Raw genomic sequence first — 22,997 nt, forward strand, 5'->3', positions numbered from 1 at the left:
AGCTGTTTGTTTGTGGTGCTCTGTGACTGACGTCTGTCTACATAAACTCTGCATTGCATGAAATGCACTGATGACGTATGATGTCTGTGCAAACAGGGTGCACGGGGGCATGTAAAAACATATGACACAGATGATATTGATTGCTATCAGGATATGGAGACTTTCAACCAGTATAACAAAAAATATTTCTGTAGAGAATCACCTATTGCTCCTTTAATTATTATAATTTTTACATCAACATAAATTAAAATCTGTTCAATAAATTGTACCATCACATATAAATATATATAAACTAAATTAAAATGATAAACACACATTAAATAATATATTTTAATATCTTTTAATAATATAACTTCTTTCTTATCTTGACCTGAAAAAGACTCTTTTTAAAGACTAGTTTTGTGAAATTCACACAAGCATAAATTTAGAAACTAGGTCTAGAATAAAGAATAAAGATTAGAAGCACTCTAAGAGAGATTGAAGCAGCACCCACTAATATCACTTGAAAGTATGATAAAACCCATCGGCAGTTATAAGCTGCCTCTTTGTGATAAATGTAGGTGTCTTGGTTTGTGGACACTATAATCATTCCATATTTTCGAAAAGACAGAAAGACAGAGTGCATGAGAAAAATATGTTTTGTGGCAGAGAAAACAACAAAAGGCTTTGTCCTTGTGTGTTCGTTTTGACCAAATGCCCTTACAATGATATTAAAACTTACAATGTAAGAACCTCCCAGGTCCCTAGGAGGATAATAATTTAATAAAGGGACTAAATAATGTGTTCCTTTTTTAGCACTAGGGGTTTAATTATGATGGGCTTAAATTAATAACTAAAGAAGTCTATATGCTATGTGCCCATTGAGCTAAAGAAATGTGTGTGCTTTGAATTAGCCGTTCCTGTCTTCACGGTCTCATGTGTCTGATGACATTTTTTTCTGTGAAACAGAGGTCTGATTCACTGGCCTTAAACCTTCAGTGTGAAAAGACAAAAATCAATAAAAGAGGGAAAACAACAAAATGTAACAATATAGCCAGAAAAGTGCAAGTGTAGCTGACAGAATTTTATTATTCTCAGTGCCTGACAAATGCGTACAGTCACATAACAGCATTTCAGTGATGTTTCTCTTATCAAGAGTTCTGGTAAAGCTGAATTCCAGAGAAAAGCAACTCTTACTGAGAAAAATAAAATAAAAAAAATGTTATTTTAAATAATCTTAAAGGGATAGTTCACCCAAAATGAAAATTCTGTCATCATTTACTTGTTCCAAACCTGTATAAATGTATTTGTTCTGCTGTACACAATGGAAGATATTTGAAAGAATGTTTGTGATGAAGCAGATCTCGCCCACCATTGATTTGTGTTCCTACTATGGTAGTCAATGGGGGCGAGATCTGCTTTGTTGCAAACATCTTCCTTTGTGCACAGCAGAACAAATAAATTTATACATGAAAACAATCTTTTATTAAAATATTTTATCATTATTGTAAAAAAAAAAAATCTCCATTCCTCATGACTCAATCAAAGCTCATGGAGTGGCTCAACTCTTTTCTTGGAAGCTCCACCACCATCATCTCAGCCTAGAACAGATGGTCAAATTCAGGAAATACATTCTGAAAATTTCATTTGGAGGCCCTTTTTTGTATTTGCTCAATGCTTTTAGTGAAATGAGAAGCAGCCAGCTGCAGCTAAATCAAAGCTAAAGTAGTTTCGAGCACTCTCTCAATTCCTCTCTCTCCCACAGAGTGTGTGCTACGGACTGATGCTTGCTGATGGCTTCACACAGGGGGGCCGTAATTGTTATTTTTGGCATTTGGGATGATAATGTGATGACGTTCATTTATTTTACCATGTTTATTCTGCTCTTTTCTAAAACGACAGAAGGCTTTGCACATCTTTTTATGAATTGTTTATGTCCCCCAAACCCCCCCCCCCCCCACCCGTTGATCTTCGTAACACAAATTAAGATATTTTTGTTGAAATCCGATGGCTCAGTGAGGCCTGCATAGGGAACAATGACATTTCCTATTAATGTACTAAAAACATATTTAAATCAGTTCATGTGAGTACAGTGGTTCAATATTAATATTATAAATCAGCGTATCGAATCATGATTCGGATCAGGTGTCAAACCGCCAAACTGCTGAAATCACGTGACTTTGGCGCTCCGAACTGCGGTTTCGACACACTGATTCATTTGTGCTCCGATGCTTCCTGAAGGTGTGTTTTGAAATCAGCAATCACTAAATAATTAATTATTTAGTTTTTTTTTTTTTTGCGCACCAAAAATATTCTCGTCGCTTTATAATATTAATATTGAACCACTGTACTCACATGAACTGATTTAAATATGTTTTTAGTACCTTTCTGAATCTTGAGAGAGGAAATGTCATTGCTCCCTATGCAGGCCTCATGGAGCCATCGGATTTCAACAAAAACATCTCAATTTGTGTTCCGAAGATTAATGAAGGTCTTACGGGTGTAAAACGGCATGAGTGTGAGTAATTAATGACAGAATTTTCATTTCTGGGTGAACTATCCCTTTAAGTGTTATATTACTGTCACGATCACCATCTGTTCCTGTCATGTTCCTGTCACATCCCGGACTACATTTCCCATGATCCTCCATTGCTCATCACCTGCACTCACTTCACAATCATTCCACACTAATCACCACACCCAGCTGCAGCTCATTATCAGGACTATAAAGGACTTTCACTCACACCACCTCACGGCGAAGTCTTGATTACCATTGTATCATTTCTGAGCGTTTCTATCCTGTCTGCCTGCTTGTTATCGTTCCTGCCTGTTTCTTGTTTTTGACCCGTTGCTGCCTGTCCTGATCTTTGCCTGTCCCTTGACTACGACTCTGCCTGTTCCTCACTGCTCCTGTTTGTTCCTATTTTGACCCTGCCTGTACGACCACTCTTACTTCTAGTAAACGCTGCATTTGGATCCCTGCCTGTGAGTCCCCTTCGTTACAATTACAGGGACAAGTAAATTATTTTTGTTAAAAATAGCTTTATGTAGTAACTGAATAATTGTACTGAAACAAATTAAGATACCTGTAATCATATACAGTAGGTGGACAACCAAAATGGGTATTACCGCCGCGCATACCGCTGCCGCAGAGCCGCGGCGTTAACTGAAATTCAGTCGCGTGTAAAAAAACTACTGCCAGGTGGCGCAAAGGGACGGATTGGAAAGTGACTGTAATGATAAAATGTTGGTTTGTAAACGGACATGAAAGGACGAAGTAAAACAACATTACAGTATAACCTTTTAACATCCTTAAAAACCATTAGAAAATTTAAAGTGAGAGTTAATTTCAAAACGTGGGATAGTCTTAGGCTACTCTATGCATCAAAAATTAAAAGAAAGACCTTTACACAAAGTCTTACTGCATGCTATTGTCATTAAACAGTCATTAGGCATATATATATATATATATATATACATATATATATATATATTTTAGGAGCACACACACGGATTATAAATTTAATATTTTCATTCTGTAATATTTTCATTCAGAACGGTCCAGCATTAAGACCGAATTAATAGCAATAATTCTTATTTACTGCTATTGTTCTTGTTTTTTTTAATTGTTCTTGATTATTATTATATATATTTTTTTTGGGGGGGGGCTTTTTTTTTCGTAATTGTGTAGCTTATGGCATGACATTTCTTTTTGTAATGTTTATGAGCGTGTTAATGGATACAAACTGCACAATTGCGGTTTATCAGATTGTTACATAGCTATAGTTGAAACATTAACACATTAAAATCGTCTGATAATCATACAGTAGTTAACATGAACCCTTTGTAAGCGATGTATTACCATTACATCATGGACGTACGGGACACTCCCGCAGCCCCCACCCTATGATGGGCCCTGGCGCAGATTATTTACTATTTAGCCTTTGCTTTTTTTAGAACTAAACTCAATTGACTAAAGATAAAAATAAAGCATCCAACTGAAGCCCAAAAATGCAAGCAGAATACCACAGAAACTAGTTCTAAATTACCACAAAAGGGGGAAAAATTCACTGTTGTTTCCATCGCCGTTTGTAAGGTAGCCAAGACAACAGCAAGCTTTGATGCTACTGCGTTACTGTTAGCGGTCGTGTGCCGAGACAAATAAATATGTTCGGTCTTTGCTGAGATATTATTATTATCATTATATTGCCCAAACGTAAATAGCATATAAGCCTAGAGTTAGGCTATTTCTTTATTCTTTTACTGTAAATACATGAATTTAGTTTTGAAATTTGTGTCTAACTTAGAATTTAGAGCAGCTAAAATATATTGTTAGACCAAAACGTCTTATCAATTAATTAAGTAACAAAGACATGTATTTAAGAAATTTAATAAAAACAGAAAGACGTCTATTGCTTCAGCCTTTTTCAAAGGCCGCGGAAACATGGTTTCGTTTCCATTCCACTCCTGACGTTCATGGTTTTCTTCAATATAGGCAATTGGTTGATGAAACATTGATTGAAATTAAGATACAATTTCTACAAAATGAAATTCATTTTAAAGAAAGACTTACATAAAACAAAACTTAATGAAGTGGTCGAACTTATGTCTGACCCGCTGCATTTGTCTCCCAACATTGCGCATCCGTCATGCTATTCACTTTTCATAATCAACATTGGTGACATCTTTAAAAAAAAAAAAAAAAAAAAAAAAATTAGGCTATAGCCCAATATTTAAATATAAATATGAAACTAAATTGGTTACATTTTTATCCCTCTGGTCGACGAAAGCGCCGGCGCGTTCTGATGGATTTTCTCCTCATGACAGAAACAACTTAAAACAGGCCTTCCGTCATTTTTGGCGATAGCCTACAGATTAGTACAAGAATACAAATGGTCGACTTTTATTTGTGCACTCACGATAACAACAAAACCTTGTGCTTTAGTACAATAAAATAAATAAAAACAGGGTGAGCTTTTAGCTGTCTCTCTGCGAGAAACTGAAACGTCTCAAAAGTGAACTTAAACTCAGCGGATAATTACCTAAAAAGAAAGAAATATCTCAATTCGATAATAAATTCGTAGGTCTATGTTAAAAAAGAGGTGATCTATCCGCTGGAATGTGTTGTTTCTGAATTTGGTATTTGATATTTTAAGGAATAGAATACACTCCTGCATTTAAATGCGGCTGCAGGAGTTGCATTTTTTTTATGTTGTTGTATTAATCCGTCCATTCTTTTTAGTTTCAATGATTTAGCTAAATCGTGCCTTAATAATGGGAGTGAAATTATTCAGTGACTCACGTTTTACTAAAATAAAGGGATATAATTCATGAAACACGCAACAATTTATTAATCAGTGTCCAAACAGATAGGCTATATTTTTCCTAAGTAGTTATCTGTCAAATAAAGGACAGGTAACGAATAACAAAGTATGTGCGAGTAAAAAATCCATGCTGTTTTATTAAAGGAGTTTAAAATATAAATAAAACATGTATTTGTGATAAATATAGGCCTAATATGTGAGAGAACTTACATTTTGCATAAAGATAAATGTGCTTTGATGCATTTGTTGGATAACGTGGTTAAAGCGCCACTCAGCTGTCAAAAGCTGCAAATGCAAATCGATTGACAGCACTAATATATATATACATACACACACACACACACACACACATACATATATATATATTAGTGCTGTCAATCGATTAAAAAAAATAATTAAAGATTTTTTCTGTAATTAACGTGATTAAAAACACATAATATTTTTATATCGTAATAATTTCACTGTTACTCTCCAAATTCTGTTGTCTTTGTTCTTTGATTAACATTAAGGACAGACTCACAGCAAATGGTTCATTAGGCTGCTTTGATCTGACGCATCTCATTTTCTCACACCAAGTTCATTTAAAGGCAGGCACACACCAAGTTGACGCCGACAAACTAGTGGCGACGAAAGCAGACCGCGGGGTTGGCTCACGTCGGCAGCGTCTGTGTCCAAAGTTGCCCTGACACACCAAACCAACACTCGACAGCCGATGGCCAAGTAGCACGTCCATTCTGCACCTGCAGAAGATGAAATTCCTTTCCGTACCAGCAGCTGGACAGCCAATCAGAATGATCAGATGGCCCGACTGACCGACGAGCTATGGTGCCGATTCAACATGTTGGGCCTAGTGGGCCATGAACAAAAACTGCCTGACGGCCGACCGTCGGCTTGGTGTTTTCCTGCCTTAAGACGTTATTTAACTCATTTAAGACTGCTCTTTTGAGGATGCTCGACAAAATAGGCATTTTGGCGTAATTCACTGTTATTGTTTGTACAAGCTATATATATAACTCTAGATGGAACAGGCTGAAAGGTCTTTGGCCAAATCTGCTTGCAATCACATCATTCTCTATAGGCCACAGCTGATTATTTCCGCTGTTTCAATAGCCAATGAGCTTGCTGCTCAACATTCAATGGTTGTCTATCGTTTGCTGTAGCAGTTTGCAGTGTGCTTTCAGAAACCGACCACCTTCCCCAGCTCCACCTGCATAGATCTGATATGGGGGTGATTTATGTATGCTTGTACAGCAGCAATATGACTTGTTTGCTCACAGCAGATGGTGATATGAGGCTTGCATGCAGCTGTTCAGAGTGTTTTGGGTGGTGTGCTGTGCTTGCTTTTCGCCAAACAGCTCTTGGAGTTCAGTGCAAAAAAGTCAATTTTGGTTTCATCAGACTATAGGCGCCTTTTGCCAGATGGCATCAGAGTCTTCCAGGTGTGTTTTTGCACAGCGCAAACAAGACTGAGTGTGACACTTTTCTCAGGAAAGGCTTTTTTCATTCAGCGAAAAGACATCACACCACCCAAAACACACCATACCCACTGTGAAGCATGGTGGCATCATTATGTTGTGGGGGTATTTCTCTTCAGCGGGGACTGGGCGATTGGTCAGGATTGAAGGGAAAATGGATATTGTCTAGTACAAATTCTTGAGGAAAACCTGCTTCCCTCTGCTAGACAGCTGAAGATGGGCAGGTCATTCACCTTCCAACACGACAATGATCCTAAACATGCCACCAAAAGAACAATGCAATGGCTTAAGGATAGGAAGGTGAATGTATTTGAGTGGCCAAGTCAGAGCGCGTACTTAAAGAGTTAGTTCACCCAAAAATGAAAATAAAGTCATTAATTACTCATGTCGTTCTACACCCGTAAGACCTTTGTTCATCTTCGGAACACAAATTAAGATATTTTTGATTAAATCTGCTGGCTCAGCGAGGCCTGCATAGACAGCAATGGTACTTCCTCTCTCAAGATCCATAAAGATACTAAAAACATATTTAAATCAGTTCATGTGTATCGTAGAGTGATGGCCATACTTTTACGATATGACAGCAGTCTAATCTTATTGTTTGAGCTGCTGACGTGACCTACTCTGATACATGGAGGTGGCAGTGAGAGAAGCCGGCTTGTCACCGCATATTAAGGGTGTGTCTCAATCAAATCTCTAGTTCAGTAAGTATTTCACGCACACATCGAATCCTGCAAGCAGGTTTAAATGTTTCTTGCATCAGTCTCTTGCTTGGTCGCGTGAGAAAAGTCGTGGCTTTTTTTCACCACAGTGCCACAGCAACAGCTGTGCTCATAGAAAAGCAAAAGATGCTTGCGATGCTTTGCTTTAAGAAGTTCTGTGGGGCCGTTCACATATTGCGTCTTTTCCACGTGCAAGTCAGTTATTTCAAATGTAGCCACGCGGCAGGCGTGCTCATAATGAAAGCTACGCAGTCGCGACGCGCATGCGGTGCGTTTTCCAGGCGCATCAAGATTAAAAATCAGCTATGGCCTTTCCGTAACAAAACATCAAAATCTTATTGAAATTTGTTAATGTTTTTTAAATAAATCTTATTTGATTTTCAGCTTCATTTTGTTCAAAATATCATGATACGTATCGTATCGTGAACTCAGTATCGAGATATGTACCGTATTGTGACCTGAGCATATCGTTACACCCCTATTATAAAGTGACAAGAATATAAAAAACAACAACAACAAAAAAAAAAAAAAAACTTTTTAACATTATCTAGTGATGGCCGATTTCAAAACAAAGCTTCAGAGCGTTATGAATATTTTGAGTCAAATTAGTGATTCGGACCACGTATCAAACCGCCAAACTGCTGAAATCACGTGACTTTGGTGCTCCAATCCACTGATTTGATACGTAAAGCTGTTAAAAAGTGTTTTTTTTTTTTTTTTTTTGCGCACAAAAAATATTCACATCGCTTTATAATATTAAGGTAGAACTACTGTACTCACATGAATGGATTTAAAAGTGTTTTTAGTTCCTTTATGGATCTTAAAAGAGGATGTACCATTGCTGTCTATGCAAGCCTCGCTGAGCTGATCAAAAAGTATCTTATAATTTGTGTTCCGAAGTTCTTACGGGTGTACACTGCATTCCAAATTATTATGCAATTGACATAAGTAAGATTTCAGTACAATAAACATTCAGATTTTAGTTTTTCTAAGAAAATGTTTGTTTGTTTTTTTATCCATGTCTTTTTAGATAACTGGTATCAATCTCAGACAAAATAATTTGCCAGATCTATGGAAACCCTACTTAGAGGTTGTTCCACATTATTAAGCAAGTTATGGTTCTCATGCAATATGGGGAGGAAGAAAGATCTTTCTGAAGATGAAAAGCATGAAATGGTGCAATGTTGTGCAAAAGGCATAAAAACAACTAATATTGTGTGAAAACTGAATGGAGATTATCAAATTATCTTAAGATTTGTGAGTGATTTAGAGCACAGCAGAACTCGGTCAGATAAAGGCTTATTAATGAAAGTTCCTATCAAAAAAATGTATTGTATTAAAAGGGCAGCTATAAAAAAAGCCAGTTGTGACGAGCAGGGCGGGCGAGAGCCGTGAGGGAACGGCGCGAGACCGGTGACGCGAGTGATAATAAGCGTCACCTGCGAGGCGTGCCGGCCTCGAGTCTCTCACGGAGGAGCTCCGGAGGCATAAAAGGAGGAGCGACATCAGTGAAGGACGAGAGAGGACCAGGCCTGGACTTTATCTCGTCCTTCACGGTAGTCGCTCCTCCTTTTTACCAGTGTTGAGCAGCAAACAGGTATTTGAAGCTGCTGGTGTCTCTGGAGTCTCAAGAAGCTCTCCATGCAGGCTACTCCATGCGTAAAGATGCATTTTAGACACCACTAACCAAACCTAACAAAGAGAAACATTTACAGTGGGTGTAGAAATACAAACAGTTTTATTGCTGTGGTGTTTTTTTGCAGCATGGGATAGTGCATAGTGCGTTGTACTATGCACTATCCTCCTTTTTATACCATAGCTGAAAATGGAGATTTATGAACTCCACATATCTTGCAAAAGTCATTTTAATACCCTCCATCTCACTTCCCAATATTCCAGCTCCTTGCTGACATCACAGTCTTATTGGAACGTGGTGGCCATTCACCAACCATCCAGAAATCCATCCATTTAGACCATCCATTGTACTACGGCATTAGTCAGTAAATAAAGCTATTTAAAAATGAGTCTTCATGTATTTCTAAACCCACTGTAAATGTTTCTCTTTGTGAGGTTTGGTTTAGAGTGGCTGAAATGCATCTTTACGCACAACTGCCAGCCTGCATGGAGAGCTTCTTGAGACTCCAGAGACACCAGGAGCTTCAAATACCTGTTTGCTGCTCAACACTGGCTTTTTTTTTTATAGCTGCCCTTTTAATACAATAAATTTTTTGACAGGAACTTTCATTAATAAGCCTTTATCTGACCGAGTTCTACTGTGCTCTAAATCACTCACAAATCTTACGATAATTCGATAATCTCCATTCAGTTTCACACAATATTAGTTGTTTTCATGCCTTTTGCACAACATTGCACCATTTCATGCTTTTCATCTTCAAAAAGATCTTTCTTCCTCCCCATATTGCATTAGAACTGTGACTTGCTTAATAATGTGGAACAACCTCTAAGTAGGGTTTCCATAGATCTGGCAAATTATTTTGTCTGAGATTGATACCAGTTATCTAAAAAGACATGGATAAATACACGAACAAACATTTTCTTAGAAAACTAAAATCTGAATGTTTATTGTACTAAAATCTTACTGATATGTCTCTTGCATAATAATTTGGAACGCGGTGTAGAACGGCATGAGGGTGAGCAATTATTGACATGATTTTCATTTTTGTGTGAACTAACCCTTTAAATACAATAGAAAATCTGTGGATTCACTTAAAGAGAGCAGTCAATTGCCGCTCACCATGGAATTTGACTGAACTTGAGCAATTATGTGAGAAAGAATGGGCAAATATTCCCCAATCTAGGTGTGCAAAGCTAGTACAGACATATCCTAAGATCTGTTACTTTTTCTTGCATTACTTTGATGTTTTAAGGCAAAATTTGTAAATTAAGTTGGAAAAGGTTGTTTTTTGGAATGGGTAACTATTTCAGAGGAGTACAATGATTTTCTACAGGCACTGTATATACAATACTGTCACTCACACACACTAACTATAACTAACTATAGGTAACGTTGCACCTACATGTCAACTAACTTATATTAGAGTATTAGTAGATTGTCTGCTTAATATCTGCTAACACTTTATTTTGATGCTACCCAACAGATATTCTACTGACTCTAAGTAACATTACTAACCCTATCCATACCAGTCTACTCATACTCAACTAATCATACTCTACTGAGAGTTAACTGACATGTAGGTGCAACATTATTTGTACTCTAAAAGGGGGCCAAAAAAAAAAAAAAAAAAGTGTAACCAAAATAATTTAGTTGTCCTTATAATATCATGCCAAATATTTTTTTTTCTCACACAACATAAATAGGTTTTGTCCTACATGCACACACAGGTGTGTATTTTTCATTTGCGGTGGAGGATGGATGGGTGGTGCTGCTTTATTCTGGGCTGGCTGGATAACAAGCAAGTGAAGTGATGTGATTTAGGAGAAGATAAAATGGACTATAAAAGAGCTAGGAGGAGATGGTCAGTCAGAAAGAGTGATAAAGAGACAGACAGTATGTACACTTGACCATGCACAATAAGTAGGGATGCACCGATACTGTACTCGTGTGCTCGTATTCATTAAAATGCTCTGATACTGAAACCATGCAACGTGATGTGTACAGAACAGTGTTCGTGTCCAGACAACAGAACAAAAAGAGATTTGGAGATATCAGAGATTAAAATGCCTATGATTGTTTTCTATATATATTGTAATCATTATGTTCACAAAAAAAGTGATGCACAGTACCAGTCTAGGTCAAAATATGACCTCTATCATGTCTTAAACTGAACAGTTTTTGGAGCAAATACACTTGCTACATGATAACAGAATGTGTTAGCTGGGTCAAACAAAACATCGACTGGAGCATGTATGGATGGATTGGACAGAATATTTATTTTACTTTTCAAAAGTGTTTCGATGACTTAATAGCACTGACAATTCAGGCATTTAAATTTCAGAACACACTTTCACAAACCAAAACATCAACTTTAGAATAATTCAAACTTCATTTCCATGGGCTGATTTGATCCAAAATAAAATGTGGTTCCTTTGTTCCAACCACAGAAAAGTTCAGTATAGGATAAAATTGCATAATCTAAAAAAGTCTTTCCATGACATTGATTTTGTGGAGATGTTGAGAATTAATCTGAGCAAAAACAGACAGATGAATAGGCTCACGAAAAGACCTCAACTCAGTGCTGGTCAGGTTGAGAACACAATAAGAAGTCACCCACTCTTAAAACCCAAAACAGAGGCTTTCAGAGGTATTCGGCTCTCTCAGACCGACTGAATGGGGTGTTATCAAAGCTGTGAGTGAAAGCAGATATGACCAAAACATTCAGTATCTTTAGCCTCTATTATCAATCCTCAGAATAGCCCGTGGACTGAAAAGACTTGTGTAATAACATTTATCAAATTGGACAATAACAGCTGTTTTGGCAGTTCAGATAATGGATAGTGGAGGATGCATGATTGCGCATGTTTAGACGGAATAAACAGAACGTGAATTGAAAAGCACTATGTGGTCTGAAATGCATTAAAAGTGTTTCAAATCCTGTCCTGTTTCCCTGTTTTGTGTTTAAAGTTCACCCAAAAATAAATTTTACACCATGATTTACTCATCCTCAAGCCATCCTAGGTGTATATGACTATCGTCATTCAGACGAACACAATAGGAGTTATATTAAAATATATCCTGGCTCTTCCAAGCTTGATAATGGTAGTGAAGGGGGCATGAGATTTTGAAGCCCAAAAATGTGCATCCATCCATCATAAAAGTAATCCATACGGCTCCAGAGGCTTAATAAAGGCCTTCTGAAGTGAAGCGATGTTTTTTTTTGTAAGAAAAATCTCCATATTTCAATCTTTATAAACTAAAATAACATAACTAGATTCCGGCAGATGGCCGTACGCATCGGTTTACGACAAAAGAGTAACCTCTGATGCGAAGTATGTTGTAGAATGTCGGAGTAGCGTAAGCTTAATTGAGAGTAGACGTCTCTTGAGGTTCAAACAAATAGAGCTGGACAACAAACTCAAGGTCCTCCTTATATTGAAATCTTCCAACATTTCTCTTGTTTTAGACTTCTTTTCTAGACTTCTTTTGTTTTGCTCAAGCCTCTGCGCTTCCATGTTCGTCATTACGTCATGTGTCGAGTCAGGGGTTACTCTTTCACTGTAAACAGCATATGGCTGTTTACTGGAAGTTAGTTATTATGGTTTATAAAGTTTTAAATATGGATATTTTTCTTACAAAAACCCATCACTTTGCTTCAGAAGGCCTTTATTAACCCCCAGGAGCCATATGGATTACTTTTACTGCGGATGAATGTGCTTTTTTGGGCTTCAAAATGTCACGCCCCCATTACGCTCCCATTCATTACCATTAAAAAGCCATTAATGTAACTCAGACTGTGTTCGTCTGAAAGAAAGATAGTTATATACACCAGGGATGGCTTTAGGGTGAGTAAATCATGAGATAATTTTCATTTTTGGGTGAACTATCTCTTTAAGGACTTTTATTTTGATATGTATTTCTGTTTACACCCATTGGTCCAGTGTTTCACTGCCTGTATTTTGTTCCTTTCTGCGTCCCAATTCAGAGGCAGCATCCTTCAAAGGACACGGACTTCAAAGGCCATGCCTTCGAGGTCTGCAACATTCACACTAATGATGGGAGAAACTAAGCTTTTCAAAGCTTTGAATAAATTGAACCAATTGCTTTGCAAAATGATTCCCTTTTTCGAAGCGTTCGAAACATCACACGCTGGTAACCCCTGCTGGTCAAATGCAACAAAATCTCATGCCAAACATGCATAAAAACAGCTTTTAAAAATCCATTGCAAACGTTTTATTGAAAGTGTAATCTATCAAATTGTTTTTTTTTGGGTCAGCTAAACAGACACTATTAACTACTATTATACAAATACCTCATTAAGACATCCACAAATGTGTAAAACTCATCAGAGATCAGGTAAGAGACACTTTTAGACACTTATTAATCAAGTAATAGACAGACACTTGTTCAATGATTCGCCACTCGGGGGCGATCTCAGTGAATCTGCATGATTAATGGGTTCACAAAGATCGCCCCCAGTGGTGAACCAGTGAAATTTTAAAACGTTTTGAAATATTTATGATGTAACGAAGCCTCGTTTACTGAAACACGCTCCGAACCACTGATTCTCAACAAAAGATTCGTAAAGGTTTCGAAGCTTCATGAACCAGTGTTTCGAAATCGTCCATCACTAGTTCACACCTAGCGCTGTTAAATGTGACAGTCTAGCCTAAGGAGGACTGCTCTTGTCATCTAGTAACTGTGATCCATCCTTCATTATGCGATCAGCCTTCGAAAGATGCAGCCTCTGAACTGAGACACAGCTCCTGTTTGCCTTTGTTCCTTTGTTCCCATAGTGATTGATTTCCCTCACCTGTCCCTTGTTAGCCCCTTGATATCTTGTGTATATAAACTCCAGTGTTCTCTGTGTTCATTGTCAGGTTTTGTCTTTTAATGGCTGTAATGTTGCTAGCTTTATTTAGATCTGTTCTGTATGTTCAGCTGTGTATATTTGTGTAATTTTATTATTAAAGCCTACCCCCCCCCCACCCTATTGTTAAAATTTAGCCAATTCAAAACTCACCCCGACTTCAACGTGATCCGAGCCTTTGTCATCCTGCTTGTGGAGAATCTCAAAGTAGTATCTTCTGGAGGCCATGAGACTGAAAGGAAAAGAATGAACATGAAATCTTATTGTCTTTCATTTGTAAGTCCTGTATTTTTATTAGTGCATTTTCATATCATATTGTATCTTATCATATCCTATAATGTAACATCGTATCATATATTATTACAGCAATAAAGTAGATTACTACTTGCAGAAAATGGCAACATTAGCCATTTATATGTCAAAAAACATTTATTAAAGGGTTAGTTCACCCAAAAATGAACATTGTCATTTATTACTCACCCTCATGTCGTTCCACACCCGTAAGACCTTTGTTAATCTTCAGAACACAACTTTAAGATGTTTTAGTTGAAATCCGATGGCTCCGTGAGGACTCCATAGGGAGCAATGGACACTTCCTCTCTCAAGATCCATTAATGTACTAAAAGATATCTAAATCAGTTCATGTGAGTACAGTGGTTCAATATTAATATTATAAAGTGACGAGAATATTTTTGGAGTGCCAAAAAACTAAATAACGACTTATTTAGTGATGGCCGATTTCAAAACACTGCTTCAGGAAGCTTCGGAGCATAAATGAATCAGTGTATCGAATCATGATTCAGATCGCGTGTTAAACTGCCAACGGCTGAAATCACGTGACTTTGGCGCTCCGAACAGAAGATTCGACACACTGATTCATTAGTGCTCCGATGCTTCATGAAGCAGTGTTTTGAAATCGGCCATCACTAAATAAGTCGTTATTTTGTTTTTTTTGGCACTCCAAAAATATTTTAGTCGCTTTATAATATTAATATTGAGCCACTGTACTCACATGAACTGATTTAAAAAAGTTTTTAGTACCTTTATGGATCTTGACAGAGGAAGTGAGATTGCTCCCTATGGAGGCCTCACAGAGCTATCGGATTTCAACAAAAATATCTTAATTTGTGTTCTGAAGATTAACGAAGGTCTTACGGGTGTGGAACGGCATGAGGGTGAGTAATAAATGAAAGAATTTTCATTTTTGGGTGAACTAACCCTTTAAGACTTATAATTGGGAAAATAGTCAAGAGTCGCAACACAAAACTACTAAATATTAAGATAGAATGTAAAACCACGTTTGCATGCATTTCACAATGCCTTCAAACTTACACTCAGAATTTATAGTCTGACCTATTTTTATACAGTAATAAACAGGAAAGTAACAATTCAATGATGCAAAAAGAATTCAATTCTGCTGTAAAGCAGCTCAAAAGGCCCCGATATTCTCACGGCAAAGTTCTTTTTCGTTCATCGCTTTGTGGTAAAAATAATTCGCAATACGGAGTGGTATATTGTTAGCGATCATCCCAACGTCGCCCACACTGCTGAGAGTGACGTTTAGATGAATATGTAAATATGTGCTGTGTGCTTTCCTCTCAAAAACAACATAAAAACACAACAAAAATGACAGCAATAAGAAAACAGTAGTATGTTTGCACGAGTTCAATTCTTCTGTTCAGTCCATCGAGGCCAGACGACCGCGAGTAAAAAAAAACTGGAGCCGCTTTATGGTGGAAAATGTATAAAGTGGTATATAAATAAATGTGACCTGAATTTTCTGAAGTGCCGCTCTGTCACGTTTATTTGTATACCACTTAATACAACAGATTGTTTAAAGGCTGCAGCTTTACAGTATTGAACATGAAAACATTGTCAGTGTTGTTTTCAATTACAATTACAACTTCATTTTCTACTATAAAGCATCTCTCAAGTGTGTTCATGTTTTTACTTGCGGTCATCTGACCTCTATGGACCTAATAGAAGAAATGAACCTGATAAGATTTCCATGTCAAAGTAGGCGGAGCCTCAGAGCCACACCTACCTATTACATCATCACCACAGACTAATGGTAGTTCAAAGGTCTTTAGCAGCCAGGGTTAACTTTTCCGGAAAGATCGCTTTGGCAAGCTGTTTCGAACTCCCAAAATGAACACAAAACTAACTTCATTTTGGCCTGATTTTGTTTGAAAGTACATCACACCAGTTTGTTCTTCGATTTCTCTTTATTTATTATATATATATATATATATATATATATATATATATATATATATATATATATATATATATATATATATATATATATATACACACACATCAGTGCTTCCCACACATAGACTTTACTTGGGCGGGCCGCCCACGTAAAATAACGGCCGCCCAAGTTAATGGAGACACATTTTTGCTTTTATTATTTTTATCCTCTTATACATTTATATCCGCGCAAGATAATGAAACCATCCGCGATCGATTAACTAGTCGTTTCGTACTCGTTATGTGTGCGTCAGAACTGTTTACTCCCAGTGACATTCCCACGGGCGCTGCATTTTGCAAAGTCACAAGGGGGTGCTGTTGCACATTCTACAAGCTCGCACAACAGCGCTTCAGACTGCTTCAAAATGATTCTCAATCAATGAAAAGCGCAGATTTATGCCAAGCGATTGCTAATCAACTCAAGTTGATGAATTATTACAAAGTCTACTTCATGGCCTTTATATAAAACGTTTTAGACAGTTGTAAGAATCAGCCTGCAATAGTACAGACATTTCAAAATAAGAGTCCCGGTGTATTTCGGGCTTGTTTTTATTGTTATTTTATGTGTTAATTAAAAGTCACACGCTAAGTTTTTTCTTTTTCTTTTGGGTATTATTGGTATTTTGTTTACACAATAAATTGTATTTAATTTAAAAATACAATTTATATAATTTCCATTTAATTCATAGTAAATTATTTTAGTCTTCTCCCCCACAGGAAGAAAAGACTAAGAACATTATTTGACACATATATTATTAATTTTTATAAATTTTACTAGTAAAATCTGTGTCCCATTCACTGAGAGAGAAAAAAGGTGAACCATTTAAATGTTGTAATTTAGCATCATTTACAATGCATAATAATGCATAATAGTAGTATGTAATTAAATGAAATATGCTACTTAATTAAAATGTCATTAGTCTGCATCACAAGTCAGATTGATATCATTTACAATATTTAATCCAATTTTCTGGTTCCCATGGTCTTTGCTGAGGATCTGTGCTGATGGCTGACAAATATATTGCATTGTTTAGTATTATATATTCATTGGCATAGCATATATTTATTGTCATGTGTCACATCATATGTAATAATGTATCACATCATAGTTCATAATATTGTAGTGTTTTATACTGTGTCATATTTTGTAACATATATTATATATTATATAATAAGTTTAATAACATATTTTACTGTATGTAATATGGGACAACACCATATTGTTTTCTGTCATATCAATTCGTTATGCATTTTTTTCTGTAGCATATCATTTAATATCATATAAATAACATGTTTATTGTGTTGTGTTGTATTATCTCATACATCATTTGTGTGTAGTATCATATTGCAACATATTTATCATTATATCATATTATATCATACTATGTCGTATAGGCTACACTACTGTTCAAAAGTTTAAGGTCAGTAAGATTTTTTGAAAACAGACTTTTATTCTCACTTAGGCTGCATTCATTTGATCAAAACAGTAAATATTGTGAAATATCATTACAATACAGTAATTTAGTCCAGTGATGCAAATCTGAATTTTCAGCATAATTACTTCACAGTCTTCAGTGTCACATGATCCTTCAGAAATCATTCAAATATGATGATTTGATGCTCAAGAAACATTTCTGATTATTATCAGGGTTGACAACTGTTGTGTTTCTTCCTATTTTTGCGGAAACCTTGATTCTTTAATTATTTTAATGTATCCGTGCTGAATTTAAATGTATTGATTTTCGCCAAACTTTTGAACAGTAGTGTATATATCATATCATATTGTATAAGTATCATCTATCGTGTTTTAAAGTGATATTAAAGTTTGAACACACCTGTGAATCTTATGTGCTTTGCTATGGCACTCATCTCATCAAAATCACATCTCCTCAAATGGGCCACATCTGCTGTTAGACCAGCACAATTAGAGCCCTGCTTGATTTCACACCTTATTACACCTCCAAATGTGACATTACAAACATCACTCACGGGTGTGACTCGATCTGTCACTCTCCTATCAATACAGCACTGATGTCATTTACAGAGAACAACACAGTATTTAAAGCACATCCAAAATCTTTGGGGTGAGGCTCCATATTATTATTTACATGCACTAATTATTTTATATTTGTTTTTTGGTGCCCTGGTAATCAGAGAGATGATATTTGCAACATGAGGCCCCTGATGAGTAAATTTGCTCATGCATATTCATGAGCGCTGCTAATGCATGAGAAATAATTCTGCTCAGATGCTAACGCAAATGTCTTGTTTGCTTCAGTGGGCCTATGAAATACTGAGAGCAAATAGAACAGATGTGGGAAAGAGATAAAAATCAAAATGAAGAGAAATGGAGAAACCGCCTACATAATAATGATAGAGACCACTATATTATTATTATCTATTATATTATATACAACAGTTCTTTCTGGTTCTCAAATCTGATTGGCTGAGAGCTGTGCGATATTCTCCCAGTATCAGCATCGGACGGTACAGTTTCACCATTTGTATCACTCCGCTTGCGGCGACTGTCATGGCGGTCGAGCAAATCTACTATATTTTTTATAAATACTACTGTTGTTTTGTCACAAAATGTAGTGTTTTTTTGTTTTGTTTTTTGGTGAGAATGTAGTTATTTAGACCTCAAATATGTGACTCATATATAAACATAGTGCCTATTTTACTATTTGTTTTGACGCTTTTGCAGATGCGAGCTCCAGGCCATCAGCGGCCGTTCAGTGCTCGTGTACCCGCTGAGAACAGCTTTATTTCGGCCAGTCCTTCTGAAATTTGCTACTGGCTCTTATGTAGATAATGGTTAAAAATAGAATTAATTTGGGGTATATCAAACTTTTGGGAAACAAAATTTTGGGAAAATTTAAATGTATAACTTTATGTTTAGGCTATATTTAACTTAAATCCTGTACTGGAGTGCTACTTTTGTACATTTGAATGAATTTTTTGCTTGTGTTTATGTTTTTTATAATCATTGGTGTTAAATTAAATATTGTTCAATAAATATTATTTTATATAAATAATATGGCGTATTTGGTATTGAAAAAGTGTCCTTCAATAGTATCAGTGAAAGTTACATTATTACAGCATTAGATGGTGGCAAAGACTCTCTTTATGAGTGAGTCAGAACAAGTTGTTTTAGCACTATGTGAACATTTACAAGGACAAAGACAAAGATGTCGTGTTCTTCTGCAGACTTTCAAACTGATTTTTTTTTTTATATATATATATAATGGATATAATATTATGGACATCTACCTGAAGAATGAACGCTATATCAGATGCAGGTACTCGTTTAGTCGATCTCTCTCTCTTAATACAATAAGCTTCAATGAAGCGACTCAATGTTCCTTCGTTACTAGTTCTAAAGTGATGTTTTTGAATTAGTTACGGAGGCTTGGGCTCAACTGTTCAACTGTCAACTTGAGATTTGAATCCGTGGCAGAAGGAAGTAGTTCAACACAAAAGAGGGTTTAAGACACTCCGTTGTTGCTCTCATTTATTTACACACTCGTGGCATATAAGCAGCTGGACTCCAATGAAGGTGTTGAACCATCTCAAGGATGATCAGAAGAAATGGACAGCACCTGAGTTAAATATATGAGTGTCACAGCAAAGGGACTGCAAAAACTGCAAAAACAATTTGTGTTTTTCTGTCAATATGGGGTGCTGTGTGTACATTAATGAGGAAAAAAAATGAACTTAAATGATTTTAGCAAATGGCTACAATGTAACAAAGAGTGAAACATTTAAGTGGGTCTGAATACTTTCCGTACCCACTGTGTATATATATATATATATATATATATATATATATATATATATATATATATATATATAGGGCTGGGTATCGTTCAAAATTGTTCGATACCGAGACGATACCGATACCTTGACTTCGATACCGATACCTAAACGATACCTTTTTCGATACCAATTTTATAAAATCTGTTTAAACAAGATTACATAACCTCAAAAAAATCTTTGGTTTTATATTTTAACTTTTTTGACCTTTTTTCAGACTCAAAGACTCATCTCCTGAGCCACTGCGGGGAATAAAAAAAGCACAAATTAAAAAAATTTACCCAACACAATAAATCAGTGCAAATAGTTTTAATAAAGTTTAGTTTTCAATGCAAACATTCAGTATGTGAGGCTCTTTTTAAATCACTCAGCAAATGTTCTTCTTCAAAAAAATTATTATTATTAACAAGATCAAAGCGGAAGTAAGAGTGACGCAAGTTCGTTGCGTCTTACCGTGAAATAACAGTTCTGTGTCTTTATTAAAATCAACACATTAATGATTCATCTCTCATCCACCCGCAATTAATTTGAATGTTATTTTTTTTTTTTATTATTTCTTGGCCCGACCCGCAGATTATCCGCAGTATCAGGAGGACGCTGATACCCCTTTTTCAACAGAATTGTTCGCGTTCTGGAGCCAGAGGCAGAGCCTGTGCTCGTGCAGGCGAACGAGCCTGTCACGAACCGGTCGCGTGTTTCCATAGACTTGAGGGACGAACGCTGTAAAGCTGCTGTGTGTTGTACCTATCCATAACTAGTCTAAAAAACATTGCGCGTTCCGCTGTTTCTGCAGGCAGTGCTACACTTTTGTTTTCTGTTAACAGTATCTGTAGTGAACCGGCTGCTCACATAAACAGCCGTTTCTCACCCGTCCATTCGGAGATAAACTGAAAACGAAACCGTTGATTCACTCGCCCTCTCGCACATAGGGTCTCTCTTGCGCGTATAGTTTTATATATTTAGATATAAATAATAATGTAGCGCAACGTTACTTGCTCCTCAACGAGACAGCGAAAGCATTTCTCCGCCCCTCTACTCGGCTCCATTCTGAGGTACCGAAATTTGGTACCGAATGACAAGACACTTTTCGATACTCGATAGTATCGAGGCAGTTCGATCGGTACCTAAAAAGTATCGAGTTCGGTACCCAGCCCTATATATTAATATTATGTATTTTTATATATATATATTTTGATAAATATGTATTTATTAATATCAGTGTATATATATATCTATACACTGATATTAATAAATACATATTTATCAAAATATGTATCATCAGGCAATTGCCTGAAAACAAAATTAAATGACACTCTGAGATACAGTAAGACTGGCATTAAGGGGTCTCGTACCCTCATAATTTAAATACTGCAGTAATGTACTGTAAAATTATTGAAAGAAAGGAAACCATCATTTAAACTAGAAACAGATGAAGAGACAGAAAGGAGAATCCGATAAAGTGTGTTGAGTGAATGAGAAAAACAGGAAGTGTGATAAAGTCTGTGGTAAAAGTAGAAAATAGACCCTCTCAGAGGGAAAAGGTGAAATTCTCAAGAGCGAGAGTGGGCCGAAAGCTCACAGATTGAGAATTACGGTCGGAGGAGGGTGTCGTTGACAGTGCAATTTCCTCGACTTCACACCGACTGATTCGCTCTGCCCGTCTTATATTCCACACTACAATCAATCACAGCAGGTGTGCCGGCATCGTGCCAAAACAAAGAGGACCTTCATAAAGTGGAGTGGAATGCAGGAAATAGGAAGAGCTTTCACTGTTCTGTTCTGAAACCTATAGTGAGCTTACCAGCTAGGCAACATTTTTAGGCCTCACCATCAAAAAGGCTTTAAACTATAAAAAGTCTAAGGCCAAGTTTATTATTAATCCTTCATAGAAAAGGCAATCCTAGAACACATATACGAGAAGGGAAATTTTTCATCCAAGACTCCAGAGTAAAAGGAAGTAGAATTAATTCAGTACTTCAGTAACTTCACCTTCGATGTACATGTATTTTAACAAACAGATTTTGCATCACTGGTTATGTGAATTCATTGCATTAAAAAATGGTTTGAAAGTGGATTCTACACCATTAACAACAGATCTTTTTCAGCCCAAGAAATGTCACCCAAATTTCACTAATGTGACCGCACCTTTACTCAGTATGTGTGCTATGTATTTTTTATGCTTAGTAACATACTGAACCATTAGCTTAACAACAATTCTAACATCATGCTGACTAAACACAACATAACACTCCTATAGAATCTCCATTAATGTATTTTAAGTGATAACATGAAAGTCTACAATGAGATACAGTACAATGTTTTTAGCTAATGCTACGGAGTTAACTAATGCTGCGTTTCACGAATCAGAATTTGGATTTTCCCCACCTCCTACTTGGAAATAACGTCTAGAATGTAGCTTGAATGTAGCGAGACCTGTGAACTCGGGGCATATTGATGAACCCTGACCTCAGCGAGATGTGTCATTTGACGTCACTTCCAAGATGGGGGCAAGTTCTGCTTCCGATGAGCATAGCGTGGAGCTACCTTATGTCAAACGTTACAAAAAAATTAAAGCGATAGTTCACCCAAAAATGAAAATTATGTCATTAATTACTCACCCTCATGTCGTTCCACACCCACAAGACCTTCGTTTATCTTCGGAACACAAATTAAGATATTTTTGATCAAATCCGATGGCTCAGTGAGGCCTGAATCGCCAGCAATGACCCTTCTTTTTTCAATGCCCAGAAAGCTACTAAAAACATATTTAAATCAGTTCATGTGACTTCAGTGTTTCAAACTTAATATTATAAATTGACGAAAATACTTTTTGTGCTCCAAAAATAACAAAATAGCGACCTTATTCCACAATATCTATAGAAGGGCAATTTCAAAACACTGCTTCATGAAGCTTTAAATCTTTAC

General features: G+C 36.5%; 1 protein-coding gene across 1 annotated transcript in view; it reads right to left on the minus strand.

Annotated features, from left to right (window-relative positions):
• Positions 1 to 22,997, minus strand: part of b4galnt4a (beta-1,4-N-acetyl-galactosaminyl transferase 4a) — a 210,974-nt gene that overhangs the window by 25,401 nt on the left and 162,576 nt on the right. Inside the window, exon 8 of the mRNA XM_067379463.1 lies at positions 14,160 to 14,238. Within this exon, the coding sequence (XP_067235564.1) occupies positions 14,160 to 14,238 (79 nt within the window). The remainder of the gene's footprint in view (positions 1 to 14,159; positions 14,239 to 22,997) is intronic.

The sequence above is a fragment of the Chanodichthys erythropterus genome, chromosome 24 (assembly GCF_024489055.1).
Source record: "Chanodichthys erythropterus isolate Z2021 chromosome 24, ASM2448905v1, whole genome shotgun sequence".
Taxonomy (NCBI): Eukaryota; Metazoa; Chordata; class Actinopteri; order Cypriniformes; family Xenocyprididae; genus Chanodichthys; species Chanodichthys erythropterus.